Here is a 17,328-nt window from a genome sequence, read left to right as displayed (position 1 = left end):
ATAGAAAGTAAGAGGTGCCTAGCTCTGTCTTTCCATCAGAGTCCAGCTGGCTAGCTTATGCTGCTGGCTAAAACAGGTTTGAGCTGAGAATACTGCTTGACACAAGAGCTAATTGGATCTACTGGTCACCTTTCCCAGCCACATATTCACTGTTGCTTCCACCAGCATAAACCCAGCCACTCCAGACCCCACAGAAAGGGGCTTGGGAACAAAATGTCCTCACTTACAAAAAAGGTTATCTGTTAATTTGATTTTCTAAGCTGGCTCAGCAAGGGGACAGACTAGAACCCATGCCAAGGGAACATACAGGCACACTTCTGATGCCTACCAGCAAATAGCTAGTAACTAGGCTTATCCCCACTGCCAAACTGCACAATAAGGCAGATTCTAAACTGAAGTGTGATACCCATAAATCTCTGCTGGCTCCACTGCGAAGGACAAAGTATGTTCAAACTAGCAGAAAGCTGTATTTAACACAGCACTCTGCCAGCTAAAAAGGTAGCAAAACCCTCAGAATGACACAGTATGTAATAATGGACTTGGCCTCCCCAATTTCTAGTCTAGACAAGTATGCAGAACATGAACTCAAATTCAGAATATACTTATAATTTTATAGAGACAGCATATAGCTGTAGTTATTTAATATCAACCCACAATGAAATTCCCACCCTTGTCAGGAGGAAAAAAAAAAAAAAAAAAAAAGGTTTGCTTTCACTTCATCACTGACAGGAGCAAGGGAATTCAGTCCAATTGTTGATGGCCTCCGAGTGTTTTATGCTTCCAGATAGAGCATTTGCATAAAACAGAACTTCAAAATACAAACTGCAGATGTTTCTTATTTCACATTTGGCACACAGACTACATATATTACCTCATGCCTGCTATCTTGGCTTGCCTCTTTGTCTTCGGACTCGATGCACTATTCACCCCATAGAAACACAAAATTCTATTATTAGTTTCTATTCTGTTTCATAGAGTGGAAAGAAGGCTACCTTTTAAGCTTCGAAAGTTTATCACAATATGAAGAGGGGAACGTCTAAGAAAATAAACATATTAAGTTATGCTTAAAATGAAAATAAACTTTAAAACAGCAAGCCCTGAGGGCATGCAGTCAGTTCCTAGAGTCTGTTAGAAAGCTATGCAATTCCAGGTGGCCAACTGAATCCTTCTCCTATTAAAAAAAGCTAATAATCACAAATTATCACATAAGCTTCAGCCCTTCTGGCAGCTTAATTTGATTGGTATTCAAAACTATGATCAGGTAAGTCTCTCTCATTCTTTGTCATTCCTGCATTTTTCTTACAGAATTACCTTTGCCCTGCCTCCTGCTTAAAGAGTTAACTCAATCTCCTCCTGTGCATGAGGAAAAGTGAAGTAATCACAGCTGCTATAATAAAAGTAAAAGACACTAAAGGGTTCTAAGTGGTTTCCACGCTTACCAAAGTGGATTAAATAAAGGAGTCTAACAAGCTTATCTTCCCCGCCTCCTTGAAATCAGGTATCAAACCTAAAGACACCCTTGACATTAAAATTAATGGTAGAAACAAAAAGAAATAAAATTATTTCTCTGAAACATTTTGCTCAAGCATAGAAAAGCTAACTTTTTTCCCCCATCATTTCTCAAAGAGGACTGATGTGCATTATGCATTCAACAGAACCTACTTTAAGATGAGTGCACCACAGACTGAGCCTCCAGGCTACAGTTTTACCGTCCATGAACAGAAGCATGCACAACAGGTAAGGGAAGTTCCACACTATTATATCTGGGTTAAAAGGAGGAAATTCTGGCTTCACTTAAGTCATTAGGAAGTCTTCCTTAAAAACTTCCAATGCTCATGTCACAAGGCACAACTTTCCCCAAGCTCAGTTTCTTAGCTTCCACTCACACCTATTCAATATAAGCAAGAACAATACCCTGGAATCTAGATAAAGAGTACTAAACAGAAATAAATCCTCCCCACTGTACACTACTGATCCCTAGCTAGAATACTTCCAGTCAAAACCAGTAATTCTTGTGTTTCCATCCTCACAACTACAACCACTTTTGATGTAAAGCTTTATATTGCAATAATTCTAACAATCACACAAAAGCCCTTGTTCTATCTGTTTGGTATTTCAGACAATGAAGTGAACAAAAAGAGCTGAGGATCAAAAGTATTAGCTTCATTTTCCATAAAGTACCTAGTAAAAGCAATAAAGTTTTAAATAATAGTATTTCCAATGCCATTTAACACTTCTAGCTAGGTTACTATAATCCCACTTTGTTTTCATATTAGCCACAGATCTGGTGACTGATCAGCGCTAGTCATCTCAGCTATAAAAAGGTCTCCAAAGGTTCAGAATTACCAAAATGTATAAACAGCTTTGCTGCAGAGTAGGCATTCAGGAAAGAAGATACCGTCTTTTAAAGAAATACAGACTTGAAAAGAGTCTTATTTATTCTGAAACATTTGAAGAAGTTGCAGCTTTCTACACCATCTGGAAACTATGCTACAAAAGGACTAAAGCAGACATTAAAAATGTAATGATACCTTATAAGGAATCTCAGATTTGAGTTCAGGACAATTCAAGAATGTTTCTTGTCTGAATACTACACCACTGATCTCTTAACATATTAGGAAGTCGAAAGTTTGAAAAGCATGATTTGCTTTCTACTTACATTTGCTGAGTCTATTCCAGGTATTTTAATCAATAAAGAGGCAGCATGACTTTTCCCTGACACTACTTGCGCTGCTCTTCCTCAGCAAGACCGAGTCTCCTACTAGTGCTCCAGGCATTATCCATTATTCTGGACCCATTTCAACCTCTACGCAATTCCACTAATTGGTGGAAGCTACACTGTCCAGTGGAATTAATGTCACTTTTTCCTCATCCTCTCTCATAATCTTCCTTAGTCTTCACGGTAAGTCTGAGGATTAACTATATACTTCCTGATATCATCAGCAATAGCAAAGGAAGATTATGCTAGGACATTTTTCCACTATCCACCAACTGGCTGAACATCCAGCCCATTTGACTCCAAATATTCTGCACCCACCTGACACCAGCCCAGAAGCTTCCTGCAGCAATGTCTCACACTGAGAGTACCAGTGGAAAGCCAGCATCCTCTCAGGGGTGATTCTATAGGTGCCAGCAGTTTCAGGGCACATGAGGGATGATCTATCAGCACTAAAACAAAGCTAGGCATACTTGTAAGTTTATCTACACAAATTATTCCCTGCTGCATGTTCCACTCCTCCAGCCATCTACCTCCAGGCCTCTGCAGACGATCTGCAGTCTCTCACAGGCCACATTTAGAACCTCCTCAATTTGCCCTAGACAGCAAGAAACCCCCTTGTGGGAGCCTAGGACAGAAACCAGAACAGTCATACTTCAGTACACCTTCTCCCAGTGTTGGCAGGAACAAACTTCAGGGCTATATGAAGTATTATTCCAGGTCTACCAAAAGAAATACTCAAAATACAAAGGCTTCTTTTTTCAGAAGTTGTATCAGGTGCAGGTGCCCAAGTTCCAGATGGGGGGGTGCAGAGCAACTTTTGTGAGGAGCAGCTGGGGATGCCCTGTCCAGACACAGCCAGTTCCAGTTGACTCCAACCATGCCACCCATAGGGCACAGCTGAACCCCACAGACAAAATGGTGGCACTTCAAGGAAAGCATGTGTAAGGAAGGGGAAAACACTGCCTGAAGCAATGGCTGAGAGGAAAAAAGCATGAGAAATATCCTTATGAGCTCAGGGGCAAGACCAACAGGGGATGAGAAGCAGCAGGAGCAGCAGCAGCTCCGGACACCTGAGCAGAGACATCCCATCAGCCTCTGGAGAGACCAGGCTGAAGCAGGAGAAGAGCATGAAGAAGGAGGAACATGAAAAGGAGATGCCATGGACCAACCCCATGGCCAAGTCTCTTCTGCTCACAACAGTAACTGGTAAGCAATCTTCCTGTCTTCATCTCAACCCACAAGTTTTTTCCCTCCTGTTTTCTCTCCCATCTCACTGAGAACAGGGAGGAAGCGAGCAGCTGGGTGGGCATCTGGAAGCCAGGCAAGGGCAATCTGCAACAGAAGTCAGTCAGAAAGTCACTTTTTTTAATCACATGGCAAATAAATTGAACATGTTTTAAAGCTAATCACAACCACAATGAGGGCACTTTATTGTTAGTGTGCAATTTAAATACATATTTGGGCATCTAAGAAACTACTGACAGCTACAAGCAAGTCAGCACTTTTTCAACCAAAAAACAACCAGCACAGAAATTGACACATTAGTTTAACTTTCCAACTAGGCAAATTACATGATGAAACAATCATCCAAAGTGTACAGAAAGCAGAGCAGTTGATACTGAACAAGCATAGTACTACCCCTCTTCTCCTTAAACCCGCCTACAACAGGCTTTGCTTCCAGCAATGGCAGATGACAACCTCTGGCTACAACCTCAAGTCATGCAAGACCTATTTGATTTACTATACTCTTGCCACCATTCATTGTTACTGTATTTAGCAACTTCTCCATGTTCTTTAACAGCTATTAAATGCCTGGCTAAAATCTTAGCATAAACAAATTGACACTGTAATCAGCAGTATCTGGTGGACATAAATCTTAGGTGTTCTTTGGAGAAACTACAGGTGCTCTTACCCAAGCACTTCCTTTACCGCCATCTCATACTGAAGACATGATGGCACAGCCTGCTTTTTACTACATAGTTATTCTGTACAACTGTTTAAAATGAATATATTCCTCTCAAAATGATTCAACTACTACCTCCTTCAGTTAAAGTTTTAAAAGCACAGAATTACTGAAACCACAAGTCTATATTCAGTCAGTAAATGTTTAACATACAATTAACATACAGCACATTAAAACAATTGCTGACCCCTAAGACCAGCAATATAATACACCCTTATATCTATCAGTCTTTTCTTGCTAAGCAGTTAAGACATTCACATTTTATACACATTAAAAGAATCATAGAATCATTAAGGTTGGAAAGGACCTTAAGGATAATCAAGTTCCAACCCCCTTGCCATGAACAGGGAACCCTACCACTAGACCAGGTTATACAAAACCTTGTCCAACCTGGCCTTAAAAACCTCCAGGGATGGGACATCAACAACCTCCCTGGGCAACTCATTCCAGTTCCTCACCACCTTTATAGGGAAGAATTTCTTCCTAATATCTAAACTAAATTTCCTCTCTCTCCGTTTAAAACCATTACCCTTTGTCCTATCGCTATCTTCTCTGATGAAAAGCCTGTCCTCAGCTTTCTTGTAGGCCCTTTCAAGTACTGGAAGGCCGCTATAAGGTCTCCCCAGAGCCTTTTCTTCTCCAGGCTGAACAGCCCCAACTCTCTCAGCCTCTTCATAGCAGAGGTGCTCCAGGCCTTTGATCATCTTGGTGGCCCTTCTCTGGACCCTCTCCAACAGCTCCATGTCTTTCCTGCGCGGAGGGCACCAGAAGAGTGGATAATATGTCCATAAAAGTTAATTCCCAGGGCGGGGGGGGGGAGGGGACAGGAAAAGGGGCATTGTTTTTGAAGGGCATTAAGTTACTCTTGTTCACCACCACTCCAACACAGAATGTCATTTCATGTCACGGTGAGCTATGAAATATAATAAAGGCCATTCTAGCAGCCCGAACATTACATTTTTAAACTTGGGTAATCAACCTTTAAAATGCACCACATACATACACGTATACACTTATAACTGGTAAACAATTTGAAGTCTCCACTTGTTAACACTAACTCACCACTTACTGCCTTACCTAACCTGCAAAGATAATTTGCCTTCTCAAGATGTTCCAACTGTCACATCATCTCGGCATTCAACAGCAGATCAACAGAACTTGTTACAGACACAAAGACATTGTATTTCTCTCCCCCCTTCACCCCAAAGGATGAAAAGGAGTGTCACTGTCACCCCCACCCTGGCTGTGTTGTGAAGCTGCCTGTCAACTCCATGGGCACCCCCAGGAGGTAGTGCCCTGTGAGCTCTCCAATGCTGACACAGATTATGACTTCTGGGAGATGCCTTATGAACAAACCACAAAGCCAGGGCTTTGGTAGCAGAGGTTCAAAAGCTACTATTTTCTACAAGCGTCAGGCACATCCTTTTAGCACCTTCTAGTTTTCACCACTTCTTACTTTTGACACCTAAACTGTTATTACCACTTAATTTCAGTAGCTGTCAACTATTGGTAATACTGGACAGAGGAAAGAAGCTCAACTAGAGGTGGTGCAGTTTACTGAAAGCAATAAATACTTATTTCCTCTTGAAAAGCATTTCACATTCCACAGGCATCTGCTGGACACACATATTCACATTAAATAAATGCATGCCCCAGAGGAACAACACCTCTAGATGAACACTTACATAGTCTTAAAAGAGTTATTAATTCCTGTACATTTCAAAGGATGGTCTAGATACATAAGCAAAGGGGATGACACCCTGCAGGCCTTTCACTGCAGTTAGTTAAATTCCTGCTACATAGTGGGTACATACAGTTAAATGTGTACAAGAGACCATGAGAGCGTCAGCCATATACATTCCAAAAATAGCAATTTCATTTTTCAGGACAGGTACCGTGACTGTGAGAAGCTGGATTTATTTTGCATGGGCAGCAAACTGTCATTAAATTCACTGGTTAAACAAGACACATCTATCTAAAAAAAAATTAAATAAAAAAGTAATCTCAGCAGAATGCAGAGACAGCACTTTTTTTTTTTTTTTTTTTTTACAGAGAAGGCACTCCTATTGAACTGAAGAACAAGAACAATTTGGAAATTACACAAGGCAATAAAACTGAAGGCCACAAATTAAATACTCTCCAAGAAGCGTCCTTGACAATTACATGTTAAGAAAACCAGAATTAATTTGCATCTATTACTGAAACTCCAATAATTCCCCTGTGTAAATAGAGAATTCTTCAGTAGGTACGTAGCTTTGTAAGGGAATTGTAAGATTTTCAATAAAAATAGGAGTTCTAAATACCCATATCCATCAGAAACTAAAACGCAATTAGCAAAATACAATGCTTTTCAGTAATAAGCACAGCTTAACAAGAATTAACAAATCATTAACTGTTATGCTCCCACACCAACATTTAAAAGATAATCCAAATCCACAGCAAGTAGCTACCACTTAAGAATTGAACATACTTTAGCAAAAGAAAAATTCCTTCTGTTTGAAAAAGAAATGCTTAAACTTCTGCTTCCTAGTAGGATGCTACTGTTCAGTGACAAAACACTTTTCCCATGGACAACTTCCTTCTCAAAAACAAACCAAAAATCTAACCTGGCAATAGTATAATAGCACTGGATCGTAGTAGCCATCATCCCTTCATTAAAATATCTGCTGGAAGCTAACTGACTTCCTCCTCTTTAGAGAGATTATAAGCCTCACTAACAGCTCAAACCAGGACATCGACTCTTTCAAAATAAAAATGATAAAGGAAGGGACAACGTTGGAAATTATAATGCACAGATCATGTCTCAAAGTTAAAACTGTATCTACTTGCTTTCTAATTAGCCACCACCTTCTGTTACTCTCTTAACTTAGAGATTTTTTCTACAAGTTCTGCTACCTTACACTTCTACTGCTTAGAGATAAGCATACATGTTGAACCTTGCATTAACACTGAGTATTTAAAGGAAAGAGTGGGTTGGAGGATGAAAGAAAAGCAATACAGAAAATCAGTTCTCCAATCTTCAAGACAATTCTGACAAACAAGCAAAACAATCATCCAAAGGTGACTGATAGGAATTACTGACAAACTCAAAACCATACAAAAACACTTATCTGACCCCAAATAAAAGGGACGACACAGTAAGAAGTGGTGCAATCCAAAGTTTCCTGAAACAAATGTAAAAATGAACACCAACAATCTTTGTAGCAGTCTGAAGTTAGCACTGGTGCAGGCTTGTGATATAACCTAATATTCCTGCCTCAAACACAAATAATCAAGAATTGAAAGACCCTAAATTCCCACAGTTCCCACCAAATGAACCAAAATCTCTGCAACTAGTGTTCCAAATGCCCACTAGCTTTGCAAGCTGTAGGACAAAGATAATTTAACCCCATTCTTTTGAGGGACGCTTTAAAAAAAAAAAAAACAAACAACACAACAAACAAAACAACCCTACAACACTTTAACATGGCAAACACGTTATACAAAAATTAATAATTTAATACTACTACAGAAAAAAGGAACAATGTCTTCTTTCATATTGTAGAGACTGAACATTAGGCTACTTGTGGAGATGCAAGCAGCTGCTCAGAACATCTCAGCAGCTCTTGTATCTGCAAGAAAAACCCTGACAGTCGGAAGCAAAACAATCCTGCCATTTAAATATGTCAACTATGCATTTTGCAATCCCCGAATTAAAACACTTAAACATTTCTGAAAGAAAAAAATAATAATATTCCAACAGCTCTACTTTGCACTGGTAACAGCAGAGCCAAACTTCCCAGTGATAAATTACTCCAGTAAGTCAAAATACCACGAAAGACTTGCAGGAACTCTGCCAGAGTCAAGCAAGTAATACTGTTGGTAATATTTTCAAATCCTGAAAAAGACATCCAAAAGAGTCGGCATCTAGTCTTACTTGCTCAGAAATAATGCTCCTCCGGCTCTGCAATCAATTCACCGATTTCCCTCAGCCAGTTTTGACAGCCTCCACGGTGGAAAGTTAGCCCATCGCTTACAGGCAGGATGTCTCCCCACTAACAACCTAACTGCAGGCGTAAAATTTCAAGGCATCCCTGCCAACCTGCAGGAACTACGCTCTCATTAATCCAGAAACACAAAAGCGATGCGAAGGAAAAAAATAATAATAAAAAAAGAACTCGACCGATTTGTTGCGGTCTAAATTTAAAACGAGCAGCTTAAAGGGAACCAAGCCCAAGGGCGTGCTAACAGGAGGGGGAAGCTCAGAAGGAGGAAGCGGATTATGTAGGTTAAACTCAGCTTTTATCACCCGCAGCAACGAAGGGCTCAGCCAGCCCCGAGCCCCCGGGACGCCCGGCCCGGCCCCGCCGCGGCCCCGCCGAGGGCGACGGGCCGGCCCCCGCGCCCCTTCGGGAGGCTGCACCGCCACGTCTCCGGCACGGAGCGGAGCGGGGGCTCGGCCGCACTTCCCTGCCGCGGTGGGGAGGAAGCTGCTGCTTCAGGCGTTTCTGTGCGGACGCAGAAGCGAGCGGGGCCGGGGGGAAAGGAAGAGGCCCGGCCTGGCCGCAGCTGCCCCAGCGCGGCGGGGCCCTCGTGCCTCCCCCAAACCCCAAACCCCAGACCCCTTCCCGGCCCGCCGGGTCGCGGTGGCGGGGCCGCGGAGCTGCTTACCCGCCTTGTAGCCGCGGAAGCCGAGCTGGGGGTGCAGCCCGCCCCACATGGTGCCGCGCCGGGCCGGGCCGCGCCGGGGGGGGCCGCCGCTCTCCGGGGCGCGGAGCTGCGCGCTCTGCGCCGGGCACCGCGGCCCGGGGAGCTGGGAGGGGCGGCCGCGCCCGCCGCCGAGGGAGCCTAGCGGGGGGCTGCCGCCGCGGCGGGGGCTGCCGCCGGCCCCAGGGACGCCACGGCCATGGCACCGGGCCGCGACCGCAGAGAGCGGTGGAACCCCCGCCACCCCTTCGCCGCGGACAAAACTTGCTTTATTGCGTTGCCGCCGCCTGCCTCTCCAGCGCGGGGAGCGGGGCGGAGACAGGGGCGGGAGCCCCGCCGATGCTGCGGCGGCTGCTGCGGGGGGACGAGCCGCTTACATAAGCCGGCCCACGGGGAGGGGGCGCAGGGCCGGCCGGCCCGGCCCGGCCCGGCCCGCGGGGTCGGGGAGCTCCCGTTGGGCTGGCGTGTGTTCACTTACTGGTCCGCCCGGCCCCGGAGCTGCTCGGGCGGGGAGGAGGCCCCCGGCGGGCCCCGCGCTGCCCGCCCGCCCAGCGGCCGGTGCGCGGCGGCGGGTCTCGGGCTGCGGGGCAGAGCGGCGGGTCGCGGGCTGCGGCCGTCGGGGAGAGCGTCTGGCTGAAAGCTCTTCATGGGGTGTAAAGGTAATTGGTAAAGAGAAGAGAGACGCCTCGCTCCAGAATGGCATTGGACGTACCCAAGGCTGGTACACGCAGACTTAAAGAGTTTATAGTGAAACGACAGTTTTTCCTCTCCTTGTCTCTGTTTTAGTAAGGAAGCAAGGTGGAAGGAAAGAAGAATCATAACGTTCATTTTAATTAGCGGTTCCACCAGGAGATCCTCAGTCTCGTTATAAAGTTTAAACCACAAGACTGGAAACAAAATGCTCCTGTCAGCAATAATTGAAACCCAGTAAGAGGCTTCCTCCACCCCCCCACCCCGCAAGCTGCTCTTGAGTTTGCTCCAGATACTTCAAGAGATAATTCTGCAGTAGCATCCTTTCTGTTGTGGGCAACTGCAGCCCAGTGGTCCCCGTTGTAAACTTAGCTTCTGGACTAGTGTGCCCAGACTTGATCAGCAATCCATATTGTCAGGCAAAAACATAAAGAGAAGGGGAAAATAACTTGGACAGCTTCAAACTTTAGGGTAAACCCCCCAACATCGCAAAAAGCCCCTATCAACTGAGACCAGAAAAGCAAGGCTTTAGACAGCGTTGCAGAGTATGACGGGCGTGACAGCTTAGGGAGGTGAGGTGACACAGGGAACAGCTCTGTATTCATGAGGAAACATTCGCAATCAATAAATGAAATCTGTGTTCAAACACTTCCTGCTGACCCAATGCATTTTTAATTAGTAGCTGATGATCACAGAATAGCTTTTATCTCTTTGGAAAGTTATATGTTGTATTTCCACACAGGTCATATTTTATTTATGCCTAGCTAGGTATTCATAATGTATTCAGTACAAGGGAGGCCTCAGAAGTATTGGTATGAACATGTAGAAATGCTGCATATTGGTATTTCATCTTCTTTCTTACCCATATAAAACCCTTACATACTGACTGAAGACCTGACGCAATGTGCATTCCTCACCAGCTTGTTTTAACTATGGAGTATAACTGTCACTAGGCATTTTGTAGGTAGAGTTGTAGAAACACAGGCTTTTGGAAGCTAGGAAAGCATCTAGCAGCAGGTGAGAAAAATTACCTCATCGCTGCTGATCTCTGGAGTTTGTGATGCTGTCCTGTAATGCAGCTGCCAAGAATCCAGAGGCATATCATGACCCCAGGAAGCTGCATGCCTGGAAAATGTGTTCTAACAGTTCTTCCATCTCCTAATAAATGCCACTGCAGTGTTTTTATGTACCTTGACATTGCTGTTCATGGAAGCTTTACAGTTTCCTGTTTACCTCCTGTCTATTCATGAACTATTACCACAGGGTGAAAGAACAGATAGAAGGCCAAGATGAGAGTGGCAGAAAACCACCAGGTAGCCTCGCTGAATCACCTTTGATAATGCTGCTTGTGGGGGAGGTTGACTCAGCAACGCTCTGTCTTCCAAGGTGTCCCCTCTGGGACATGTGTCCTTTGACAGTGCTACTGCTCAGAGCAGAAAGACAAAAAATACCAAACAACATGCTGAAATTGAAGCAGTCAGATAACAGAACCTGAGACATGTTCATCCTTTTGATTGGCTTTTAAGTTATTTTTACAGAAACTGAATGTAATCAGTACAGCTTTTTCACTACAAATAACCTCAGTGTATCTGGAAACTGGGCCAAACTGAAGCTACTAGTTTTACTCTATAAATAAATATAGCTTGTTAAAGCTTTATTCACTATCCAGCAATATTTTACATCTGCAATCTGCTTATGTACACAGTTCTAGATGGGAAGCAATATTTGTTTTAGATTTTCAAAAACCTCTTGGAAAAGTGCTCTAACTTGGCTTGGACATCCTGCAGAGATGAGTTTGTGCTATTTCCTGCTGCTGAAGCAAGCCCCTGCTTTCACATGGATCTCAACTCAGCAATGCATGAAGGGCCCCAGGCCCTAAGGATATCCCAAACCCCTCTTCTTAACAAGTCTCTGTTGTCCCACCTATAAGGCCCAACTGTGCAGAGGTGGTAGGTAGTACTGGCACTTACCATTCTGTGGGTATTTGTCCCTCTGCACCTAATGGAGGCTACCTACACTAAGATGACTTGCATTTATCACCTCTTACATCTGGCTGGTAAGAACTGGGAGCAGCGTGGCAATCTGTCTTCCTGCACTGCCCCACTCAAGAGGGGTATAAAGGTCTCGATATTCACAGAAAATGGCAGCATGGTATGAGGGAAAGATCGTGTAACCTTCCACATGGATCAACAGTAAGTGGAAACAGCTTACATCCCCAGATAATAATTGTGAAATGTGATGCTCCAGTCAATGAATGGACTCAAGTTCTTACTGTCTGAGAAGCCTTCTCCCCGCCTCTTTCTTCTAACACAAACACCACCCTCTTGGCAGAATCAACAAAGAAAAGTAACAATAGAAAGTAGCAGCTTAAGCATTGGTACTAGGCAGATGCTGTCTCATTAAGGTCAATTGCAGCACATCTTACCCAAGGGTTTGTGATCTGTTTCCAGGTGCAGAAATCACATCTCTTTCTTTTCTCCCTGAGTAAAAACATAATGCTCTAAATGGAGTTCAGCTGAAGCATAACCTCTGAAAGCAGCATTTTTCTTGGATTAGAGCCAGAAATGTGTTCAGTATGTATTCTAGACAATTGCTTTCACATTTAATAGAATTAAAAGATTACTAAAAAAACCTGAACACTAAATAGTTAAGCATTGCTCTAAAAGAGTGCAGGCTATTTTCCCTATCTTTAAGACATCAAGCACATATGCATTCTATCAAAAAGCAACAGTGCCATTTCTGCAAGCACACCTATATTGTAAATTACTTTGAAATTAAAATCACAGATTTTCAGTTTCTGAGTTGCTTAACTAAGCACAGAAATCCTTTTCCTCCACCCACAAGTTTTTCAGTCGAACACTGTGTCCTAGCAAAGTCTAAGCAGCCTTTAAGAAGCCTTAGAGCAATTCTTCCTGTTTTGCAAAAAATAACTATGTATGATACAAAGCAAGACATTAAACTCTGTTGGGTGGTACTATAATTAAGAACAGATTAGCTTACCTAATAAACTGCATCCCTGCTGGTAGGGGCAGGTTGGCTTACAAAAGACTGAAATGTTCCACTAAAAGTACACTGAGTGCACTGCACAGCATTAACAATGCACTGTCACCTAATATCTGCAAAGCAGGCATCATTAAATAACACAGGGTATACAATGGTTTTTATTCCTGTTTTTTTTAAAAGCAAATACGAGTGCATGTCCTTCAAAAAGGAACACAAATTTACAGTCATTTGAATCTGCTTTGCCCTGCACTTTCAGGTAACAGCTTGTACCATAAAGAGAGAATAAAGCCAAGCAGCTTGTTACCATAGCTATGGTTTATTAACAGCCTCCTGAAATTTTAAATTCTTCTTAATGTTCCAGGTTTCAGAATCAGATTTTCACCTAAGAATCTTAGTCTGAAAATGTTTTCATTTACATAATTGCTAGAAGACTCTTGGAAGTCAGGGATTTTATGTGGTTCATTACTGGTGGGCGAGACAAACACTTTTTGTTGGTCATGTGATTTTAAAGTAAGTCACAGATATTTGAATCAAGTCTGTGTCATCAACTGTGATACCACAGGAAGAAAAACAAATGCAGAGGGTGGGACCCAGTGACACTGAACCAGTAATTTGTGAATATAATAAAAAATTTCCCTGATGCGGTTTTTCTCAAGGTGAAAAGTTTTAATTCTGCTGTTTTACCTTCCCTTTTCACCGTCCCCTTCCAGGAAGGGGAAATACAAATTACTTGGAAGAGATGGAGAGTATATGTAAAAACCTATGGGCTGCAGGCAGGCCTTCTCCAAAGTGTCCAGGGTTGGCTCTTAACACACTTAAGAGCCAGACTGTATGGGAGCAGCAAACCACTTCCTTTCCGGACATAACAGGTTGACAAAAAATATTGTAACAAAATTGTTTCTCCTACTCATGTTGCATTACTTTTTTACAGTCTCTCCAGTTCTCTTGTTCTTAAGCCTGTTTGAGTCACCTTCAATTTCTATAAACAAATGATCTGATTTTAGGAGCATCCATCCTTTTTTTTTTTTTTTTTTTTTTTTTCAGTAGGTCTAAGGCAGAAAGAGATAGGAAGCTCTAAATCCTCTTGAAAGAGAGGACTGATGCCTCTTGGTGATATTCTATGTCTGTTATGATGCTGAAACAGCTGAAGAAAATGAGGTCCCCTACTCCATATATACCTTGGCACAGAAAGGAATAGATCTTGCTTTCCTTTGGCAACAAACATCCACACCAAATTCTATACCTTTTGAGAAATACAGAATTTAAAACTGTAAGTGATTGTGTACAGGAAGGCCAAACACACTGGAGCACAGCCAGCCAGCAATACAACATTGTGTGAATATTTGGAAATGTAAATTTCTTTCAAATTGCCATCATTATCTGCTGAGAGCCTGAAATATGTCGTTTGTTCACTCCAAGTCAGAAGTGCAACCTATGAACATTACCAGTCAGAAAATTATCTGGTCACTTGTGTTTGAGCCAAATCCAGTATTGCTGCAAAGGGATGAAATTTCAGTAAAGTCAATGGAGTTATGCCAGTGCTCAGTTTAGTAAGCTCAGTGTTGTCATATACCCATATGTAAAAGTCGGATGGAAAAATTTGTTTCATGCTTTAACTATAAATATACAATTAACTTCATGAAGCTCCCCACCCTATTTTTTTCTCCACTGACTTTTATTCTACAAAAATCACTGACATCGATTCTACAATAATTCACTGCTATATGCTATAATAATATATCAGTATTAAAAGATTTGGTTTTCTTGCAGCAGAGAGAGGTCCATGCCTAAAATGACAGGATATTCTGTGCTGGTAGAATAAAATCCAGTTTTAAAGGACACTTTTCAACCCGCTCAGCACGCCCCATAAGGATGTCTCAGAAGCAGCCTGCTCCTGGTACAATGCACGAGGGGCAGCAGCCGAAGGTTCATGGCACTGCTGGGAGCTCCCCAGTGTGCGGGACAGGCAGCTTTTCAAAACACTCTCTGGTTTTGTTACCCCTGAGACTGCAAAAGCAGTTTGCTTATATTTTGTGCATCATCTCCTTCAGTCTTTTAAATAACATTCTCATATTAAACTAATATATATTAGCATAGACTTTTTTAGACAAAACCAGTTTGCTCAATACAGTAGAAAATGACTAAACTGCAAGGAGGGGACTGTACTAGTTTGTACTGACCAAAGTACCCACCAGATTTGTTTCACAGGACCTCAGGATTAGTGTATGACATACATATGAATCCATCACAGCATCCTCAGACTGTTTTGCTGTTGACTTAAAATTAACACAGACAACAGTGTTTATTAAAAGTAACTTGGCGATTCTGACTTGGTTCTAAGATCATTTTCTAGTATCCCACTTTTAACACATTGCTTGAGTGACCAAACTGATAGGGGAGGCTTTTTAATAAATGTGCAATCTGATCTTTGGTCATTGAGAAAACAAGAAGAAACTGAGTTTCTAAATGAGCACATCACTTCAAATGTACCTAAATAAAAGAAACCTAAAAGTATTGCTGCTTAAATTGTTGGGGACTGTCCCGCTAATTTAGTGGTTTAAGAATTGTACATTATGTAGTGCACCAGTATACCATTCTGATATCTCAAATAAGAATAGCTGGTTAAATCAACTAAAATTAAATTGAAGAATCGTAATTCCAATTTTCTGGCTGACACAGGACTGTAAGGTACAAACGTGCTCTATACTTCGACAATTTAGTTCTCTGCTTTACTATCTTTTGAGCCAGAAATTCCATCCAGAACATGGGAATGTCCCACTAGCTTCTGAAGGAAGACTGATTGCCATCCATTCACAAGGTAAGTAGCTTTAACCACCCTAACAAAATACACTAATGGGAAGAGATAAATAACCTATCTAAAAATTGGGAACTGGCTGCATTCTTACAAAACAACATTATGTATTTGTTCCCAATGTGAAAATTGCAAAGAACAAAAAAATACTGATACAGGATATGACAAGCAGTACAGGAAGCTAAAAGGATAGCAGCTGATAGGCTTGAAGAAAGTGCAAGAGGCAGCCACACACAAAACTGCAAAATACTCCAGCGAATGCTCTGTGAAGTCAGTTCATTCATGGAAGTCCTTGCTGGAAGACACCACTGAGCTTACATTACGTGAGCTTTTCACAACATTGGCTCCACTGGAATGCATCCCCAGCAGTCACCATTACAAGATCTTTACTTAGCACAGCCACTGTGGTTAAAAGTTAGAACAGAAAAATGAAAAAGAAGCAAAGGGATGTAATAAAGTATCTTTAAATACATGGAAATATTATGCAGAATCACAGAATATAATTTCAGTATATTTTTTCTTCTGGTTGGAAAAGACCTTTAAAACTATCAAGTCCAACCATGAACCAAACTCTACCAAGTCCAGTGACTTTCACTTCTGTGTTTGAAGATAATTGCTACAAGGATAAGCTCACCGAATTTGGATTAAAACCACAAGAAAGCCATGTATTTTGCAATGTATTAAGGGTAGAACTCAAAAACTAATTAAAAAAATTATAAATTGAATGACATATTTCAAAACTGCATTTGCTGCTTTTATATGTTACTGCTTTTAGATGTTACCAACGGGCAAGAACATGTAAGTTTAAGAGTAACATAATAAAAAAATAATATCTACTCAATGCTATATATCCTTGAGCTTTTACATTTCATTTTAAGCAAACCAGTCTCCCTTGCACTGAGATAAGAAACCTAAGATGTGTAAAAGAAAAACTACCAACCATTTTACTTGACTTTATACTTCTCTTTGCTGTGTCATGCTTTAATTGCCAAAACTGCCTCTACAGAACCATTTAAAATATCACTAGAAAAAATGGGGGTTTTTTTCATCATGTCATCATGAGCCACACTCAATGTCCAGAACAAAGCTTGCAAGATTTCCACATCAGTTCTAAAGCACAAAAAATGCCTAAAATTCAGATGGATTGTCAACATTGTTTCCCTCAGATAAGCCTGTTGAAGTTCACCATCACAAACAAAACATCACCTATTGCAAATTCAAATTTGAATGAACACAGATGAAAAAGAAAATGTTGTCAGTTTAGTTCCTCCTTTGTAAAAAGGCAGATAAGTTAGTAAATATAGTAACTTCAACTGGGCTAGCAAGTCAATTTGTGAGCCAAGTTGGATCCAACAGATCCCACTATGTAGTTTGAAAGCCTGTGAAATATATTCCTTTATCTAATTAAGTCTCTAATTTTCCCCCACTGGGTTTTTTAGCATAATCATTCACACG

At 41.9% G+C, this 17,328-nt stretch overlaps 1 protein-coding gene across 2 annotated transcripts in view; it reads right to left on the bottom strand.

Annotated features, from left to right (window-relative positions):
- CEP85L (centrosomal protein 85 like) overlaps positions 1–9,606 on the bottom strand; it is a 109,088-nt gene extending 99,482 nt beyond the window's left edge. For both annotated transcript variants that reach the window (XM_051613205.1, XM_051613206.1), the window contains exon 1: positions 9,333–9,606. In XM_051613205.1, coding sequence (XP_051469165.1) covers positions 9,333–9,381 — 49 coding nt within the window. In that variant the 5' untranslated portion in view covers positions 9,382–9,606. The remainder of the gene's footprint in view (positions 1–9,332) is intronic.
- Between the last annotated feature and the right edge of the window lie 7,722 nt (positions 9,607–17,328).

This window comes from Apus apus, chromosome 3, assembly GCF_020740795.1.
Source record: "Apus apus isolate bApuApu2 chromosome 3, bApuApu2.pri.cur, whole genome shotgun sequence".
In the NCBI taxonomy this organism is placed as follows: domain Eukaryota; kingdom Metazoa; phylum Chordata; class Aves; order Apodiformes; family Apodidae; genus Apus; species Apus apus.
The sequence above is the reverse complement of the archived record's forward strand: the minus strand, read 5'-3'. Positions and strand labels throughout refer to the sequence as shown.